This window comes from Plasmodium malariae (assembly GCF_900090045.1).
Source record: "Plasmodium malariae genome assembly, contig: PmUG01_00_3, whole genome shotgun sequence".
In the NCBI taxonomy this organism is placed as follows: domain Eukaryota; phylum Apicomplexa; class Aconoidasida; order Haemosporida; family Plasmodiidae; genus Plasmodium; species Plasmodium malariae.
The window spans coordinates 225,345-232,764 of NW_021638313.1; the positions used below are offsets into that span (position 1 = coordinate 225,345).

The window sequence follows — 7,420 nt, forward strand, 5'->3', positions numbered from 1 at the left end:
ATGAAAACAAATAATTATATTACTATTGTTCCTAATTATATTCTTGATTCGTTTCTTTATAAATTATTTTAATGTATATAATATTGAAAATATATTATATATTGTTTTTATTTGTTACATCTTTAAAAAATTATATTTATGGATTAGATATAATGAGATAATTATAGGTAATATTTTTATTTATTTAGATTGTAATGGTTAACATTATAATATCTATTAGGGGGATATATAATTTTTATATTATATGGTAGAACTGAAATATAGAAAAAGTATATAAATTTGCTACCGGAAAAATATATAAATGCAGTTCTGTTCAACTGTATCTAGATTTTCTAAAGTAATATAATCATTTTATTAAACTGTTGCAATTTTGTTGTATGATTAGTGAATTCATGTTTTAAAATAATAATATATCCTATTATTAGTAGTTATTAGAGGTAGTCGAATCATAATATAATTAGAGTTTTCAAATTAACAAAGGTATAAAAACAATTTTTATAATTATAATCTAGTAAAATATATTATATTTTATGTTTACTTTAAACGAATTTGGGGTTAATATTCATAATATATCTTATCACTTATATTTTATTTCTATATTATTTTATTTATTATTTCCATGTATGGATATATATGGAACAAAATATATATACAAGCATTTAGAATAATAGTTATACAAAGGTATATATAAAGTTCATAGATTAAGTATATTTTTCTATCGATATAATTATTATTAATTTATGTTGTCTCAGATATTTCCAAAATTAAATTTCATTTCTTGATAATTTCTTTGCTATGACTCTCATATTTCAATAATATTTACATAATATATACTAAATTTCTGAGGTATGTAATCCAACACAATTATTGAATTAAAAATAATTAAATACATATTTTACAGATAATATATCTTATACCTTTTGCTTTTTTACATAATTTAGTTAATTTTTTTTTTTTATGAGTTTTTGGATAGCATTGTTTTATTACCCTATTATAGTAGGAAATATCAGCTTAATTTAATATATACAAAAAAGTATAATAATTTATTTTAACTATACCGATTAAGTGATTTTATAAATTCTGTTATTTTAAAGTTTTTTTATAACTATACTAACTCTTTTTAATATATTTAATATTTATGTCTAATATTTAATGAATAATATGACTAATTGACACGTTTTTCAGGGTTACATTTCATTTTGTCTTTTCTCTGTGTTATAATATAATATCTTAAACTTATGTATAAATTCCTAAACATAAAACATAGTTAATTAACACATGAACTGTACTAACTTTAGCTGTTTAATAGAGGAAAATTTTATAAATGTTTTAACTTTAATCCTTAGATATATCGCTGTTTGTTTAATCTCTATTCTCTTTCTAATTTAAAGCCTCTTATTCTTTGGACTATAAATTCCATTGTTTATTATTTACAATTTCGTTGACAAATAAATATTTCCATAAATTAAGTAAAAGGAGTTTATCCATTTTTTTTTTTTTTTTATGCTTAAAATATTAAATAAAATAAGAATTTTCTAAATTTCCTACCAATTATTTCTACTGCTTCGCAGCTATATGAATACTTTCTATACTTATCAGTCATTTGTTAAATATGAATATACAATTGTAATCGTCATGAGACATTCCCATATCTCACAAAAGTTTCCACAATGTACATTCATAATATTTGGTGTATTTATATGTGAATCATGATATATACGTTTTTTATAGGAATATATTCCATAATATATTAAATTATGTAATTTTTTTTTTTTCGTTATTGTGGAATATTGAGTTACAAAATATATTGGAAAATGAGGAAAAAAGGAAAAATTAGTTCCTTTTGCTTTTAGTTATTAAAAATTAAAAAAATAAATAGGATATATATTTGTATGTAAAGAGGTATTACAATGAAAAATGTTTTTAAAGGAATATTTTCCTAGAAGAAATAAAGAAAAAGCGGAATAATAAAATTTTAGATAATGTATTAACTATTAGACTGTAGAAGAATACAAAAATATATACAAGTGAAAACCATGTGGAAGAATAAAAGATAAAAATAAATATAAAAGACACTATAAAATATTAAAATATTTAAATCCTTAATAATAATGATTAAATATATATAGTGTTATCCTTTAAATTTATATCAGATGAAATAATACAAAAAATAAATACATATACATTTGAATATGATTATTAAATGAGATAATGTTATACATTATAATTAAAAATAATAATTAACTTTTATATGACTAGTAAAAATATAATAATCATTAGGCCAATAAATTAAAGGTAAATTTATATCTATACAGTTACAAATTAAACAAACACAGCTCATGTTATATAATGCAAAAAAGGTGTACTTTATTCTCATTTATTTTATAATATTAATGGAATAAAAGGACTTGCTCAAATGAGAAATTTTATATATTTTGATTAATTTTAAATGGGGATTGAACTGTTCATATGCTTACTAATAAATTTAAATCTAAAAGAAATGCATAATTATAATGGACATCACAATAATAGTAGTATTATTATAATATATGAAAATAAATGTATTAATAGCTAAGAAATATCTTTCTAATAAAATTACATAATGGTATTGTATATTTTAAATAGTAAATTATTTTTATATATTACAAGAAAAATACAAAAGTACTTTTTTAATATATAATACTTTTCATATATTAAATAAATTCTATAACAAAAAATAATATATAAGAAAAAATACTATTAAAACAGAAATAATATGAATGAGAATAAATTTAAAAATAAATTGTGATTTTTTATTTATGCAAGGAAATTTACAGTCACCATTATATAACTATTCTATGTTTTGAGTTAATATTCGTTTTTTAATGTAAACATTGCTCAATTCATTATTTGTTTTCATTGATTCAGCTTCATTTTTTTTGTATATTTTTTTTTTTTCCTAATAACAATTTTCTTCGTTTAAGAAATATATAATATATTCATTTAAATTTGCACTATAATGAAATTTTATATGTTTTGTATTATACATAATTGTATCATTCATAGTCTTCATTTGTGTATGATGAAATATTTACATTTGGAATTAAATAGAAGGGAAATTTGTAATTTAATATCGTTCATTTTACTATTAGATTTTCTATTTTTATTTACTAGTCAATTCTATATTCTTTTCTTTAATCCATACGTTCCACAGTTTATTCTCTATCTAATTTATATAAAAGGATATTATCCAATTGTTATAGTCTGCCACAGTTTGTGTAGAGCACTGTGTTCATGCGATTGCAGAATTTGCATATTTTTTTTATTAATATGCTTAGTTAAAATATTTCAGGAATACTCTTCATTTCTTATTTTTTGGTACCATTGTCGATAAGCTGCAACTTTTATATAAATATCTGGATCTCCAAATAATAATTTTTTAAACCAGCGTGTCCAGCAATTAAATTCGTATAACCTATACATAAATGAATCCCATTTGTATTTCTTCTTTTCATTTCAATTCATTAATTTAAATGTTACTATTTTATTGTAGAAGGACATATTTTCATTGAACAACCTTTCAAAATCTGATGGTATATAATCTAATACATGTGGTTTAAACCATTCCATCCATTCATCGTCAATCCAATTAGAGAATACATCATAAAGATTTGATTGAAAATCTTCTTACATACAATAACATAATCATTTTTCCTCGAAGTTGTACAAAAAAATTATTCAATTTATCCTTTCTGTTTCTAAACCAAGCATCCTTTTCCTGATTAAAAACTTTTATCATTTCTTTTTTCTGTTTCTTTAACCATAATTTCCATTTATCATTTTTATTTTATACTAATGTTCTAAATCCTCATATCTTTTGTTTTAAATAGAATTTTGGTATATATGCAGAACCATCATAAGGTTTACAATGTGGATGCTTTGTTTTTGCAGTAAATATCTAAATAAAATATTAAAAAAAAAGCATATTTTTTTTAGTAATAAAGTTTTTAAATATAATTAACTAAAACCTAAATTTATTTATTTAAAATATTTTATTCTACCCCCCTAAAGTAACCATTGCCATTTTCAGTTGCGGAATATAATTTAAATATAACAGAAGAAACTGATACAAAAAGGAATATTGCTTTCATCTTTAATAATATATAGTTTTATTTTATAATATATATTTTTCAATAAAATATATTATATTACAAAAGCATACGCTCTAAAATAAGCATAAAAATAACACGGAACTATAGAAAAAGATTTATAAAATATACTTAGATTACTATTTAAAAAAAATACTAATAAAAGAAATTAATGAATTTATTAACTTTAAATAAAAAATTAAGTATATAAAGAAATTTAAAAATACTAACATAATTCCTAAAAATAGTTATTTTCTTTAATAAAATATTTCCATGTAAATTTAACAAAGATATCTTTGTTTTTCCTTAGATTAGAAAAATTTTTGTTTTTATTGATTATTAAATTTTCTTGATATGTATGTAAGTAGTTGATTTTTAATATTTTACTTTTCTTTTAAAATGAGCTTTTTATATAGTTAAATATAGCATAATAATTTTTGCATTTGCGTTTATATGTAAAAATACATTTTATATTTTTAAATTTTACTAATATATATATTACTTTGTTTAACATGTGTTATATAATTTCCTTTTTAATTATTATATGTGAGGAAATATTTACTATTTTTTTGTTAACTATATGTATTATCGTACATTTTTATGTGTATCATGTTATATACAAATTTTCTGTATTTAATTTTTTTTTCAGCTTATATATCATACTACAGAGTTATAATTATATATAATACTATGGTTGGAAAATTCTTCACTTACTCATTGTATCCTTAGTAGATTTATTTTATGTATTATTTGAATATATTTCATTTTTTTCAATTTTTTCTATAAGTGTAAGAGCGAGTATCATCTACTTATGTCAACTTTTCAATATGCTTTTTTTAAACACTTTTTCATTTTATTTGAAGTCATTAAACAATATTTCACCTAGTATAATAAGAAAATTGTAATCCCCTATTCCCAGTTTTTCTTCTGCCATATTTTGGAGCTCGGATAATAAAATGACGCATATACGGATCATCATAATAATCGTCAATTCTTTTTTTCTTTGATACTTTTTTATGAAAACATCTTCCAAAAGGAGTAAACTATTATAAAAATGAATAATAATAAATATAATGAATATATTTTTTTTGTAATTATGAAATTTTATGGGAATTAAAAATAGTAAATTAATATATTTTTTGATTTTATTGAGGAACATTCACTTACTTTATAAAAAAGGAAAATAGTGAAAATTAGTCCTGCTATCAGAGTAAATGCGATTCCAACGCGAAAAAAATTGTTTTTGAACATGTTAGAATTATGATTTAGTCTGATTTTTATTTTTCTTCCTGGAGAATATGTGTTCAATTTTACTCCAATAGTTTGAGTTTCGCGAACATCGGGCTCTCTGCATATTCCTGATATATCTCTTACTAATAGTGTATTTTTGCAAGGAGCATTTTTATCATCACTCTTATCTTGAGTTAAATCTGGTGTTTGTGAAGGGGATAACATATATTGTTTTTTTAAATGTTCGTTTAATTCTAGGCTCTCACGTGGTAATTCTGCAGATAAAGAAAATCCTCTTTGTCCAGAAAACGTAAAAGGAACCTGCACAGAAGGAGGTTGAAGAGAAGGCGATATCAGATTATTATGCGATCTATCGAATGTCCTAAATCTATGACATCTAAGCCTTCCATCTTTTTGTTGGCTATTTGTAATGTTACCATTTGTTATATCTGTACACATAAAATAATAAATTGAATCTGTAACATTTGTTAGGGAATGCCCCCAATGTGTTATACTATCTGATGTTGGATGTGTCTGAGCTTTTATTAAGTTATTGCACTTTTTACTTCCGTTAGACTTTAAAGTAGACAACAATTTATTAGGATCAAATTCTTCATTGCATCTAAAATAGTCTTCACATTCTGTCCAAAATGAATATATACAACATTTCATCTGATTTTTATGCTTGTTATATAGTTTAATAATATAATTAAGATATTTTTCATATACACTGAGTGTAACACGACTACAACTATCAGATGTTTTAATAATATCATAATTTTTAAAATAATCATGTAAATATTTTTCTTCTTTCATATTATTTAGTTCTTGTAGAATATCATCGTTAAAGCTATATTGGCAATAATACGCATTAAAAACCCTAGTAATATTATCTCGAACCTGTAAAAATTTTTTAACTAATGGTTTGGCATTATTATTATCTGTAAAATTTTCTAAAATTTTATTTATATTGTAATATGCCCAATATCTATAATGTGAACAAAGTGTACTAAAATGAATTGTATCACGATATACTGATAAAATATCTGTATTTCTTGATATTTTTTTACACAGATTATAACTCTCTAAGTTGTTACTATTTCCTGTATTACTGAATTCACTACAATAACTATCGTAACTTGTTCCCTGAACATCATTATTGAGTTCTTTATATATATGATGTGAAAGTGATCCTACTAAAATATTTTCCTATAAATTAAGAGGATATAATGAATTAGATATAAATTTATATTTTATTATTATAAAAGCAATTCAAAATATGTTACAGCAGAATATAATACATAAGCTATAAGGAATTATTAAACTTTTTAATTAAGAATAAATTTATACCCATGAACTCTCATTTGGTGTTGACATTTTTTTTTAAGTGATATATAAAAAAATGCCGTCACATTAAGTATGCATTTAGTTATATATAAAAAATAAGAACATATAAATTGATGATATAATATGTATTTTTTTATGAGAATTTCCAAAATAAATAAATATTTGTCAGTAGGTGATATCTGATAATTCTGGTTATGGATTAATATACCGCAACAACTATAACATCTAATAAAACAATTATTTTTAATTTTAAAACAAATGAAATGAATAATGAGATTATGTATCAACTTTAAAAACTAAAGTATTAAAAATAAATATATTATTTGTAAATATTATATTTATTCTGCTAATAAGATACATAATACAAAATTTTGATTTTTTAATCTTTTAATATATGTATTTATCCATTTTGTCCTTTAAATATAATGTCTATATATAATTTTCCGCATAATAACTATTTTTTCAGTATAATCAATTATATGGATTTTATGTTTAGTACTATTTTTCTATAATTATCCTATAGAATATCTTCTGTATGGTAATGTATTATAAAATTATTTTTATTAAAAATTATATAAATACTAAATAAAATTTTTTTCATATAAGTGTGACAAAATAAAAATGAAGGAATATATATGTAAATGATAAAAAATAATTAGTTTTAACTTATATAAAAAAATAATTATTACTAGGAACGTTTTAACAATTTTAACTAT

The 7,420-nt window shown here is 20.9% G+C and overlaps 1 protein-coding gene and 1 pseudogene across 2 annotated transcripts; both read right to left on the reverse strand.

Moving 5' to 3' along the window:
* Positions 1–3,142: 3,142 nt before the first annotated feature.
* Positions 3,143–4,130, reverse strand: PmUG01_00017050 (annotated as a pseudogene). The gene is given in 4 exon segments: positions 3,143–3,265; positions 3,280–3,701; positions 3,715–3,937; positions 4,041–4,130. Coding segments are annotated over 4 exon segments (858 nt in total).
* An 875-nt stretch (positions 4,131–5,005) lies between these two features.
* On the reverse strand, positions 5,006–6,734 carry PmUG01_00017100 (PIR protein; the record flags this gene model as incomplete). The annotated part of the gene is made up of 3 exons (XM_029005866.1): positions 5,006–5,170; positions 5,295–6,566; positions 6,708–6,734. 3 exons carry the CDS (start codon positions 6,732–6,734, stop codon positions 5,006–5,008), a joined length of 1,464 nt encoding a protein of 487 aa, XP_028859196.1.
* Between the last annotated feature and the right edge of the window lie 686 nt (positions 6,735–7,420).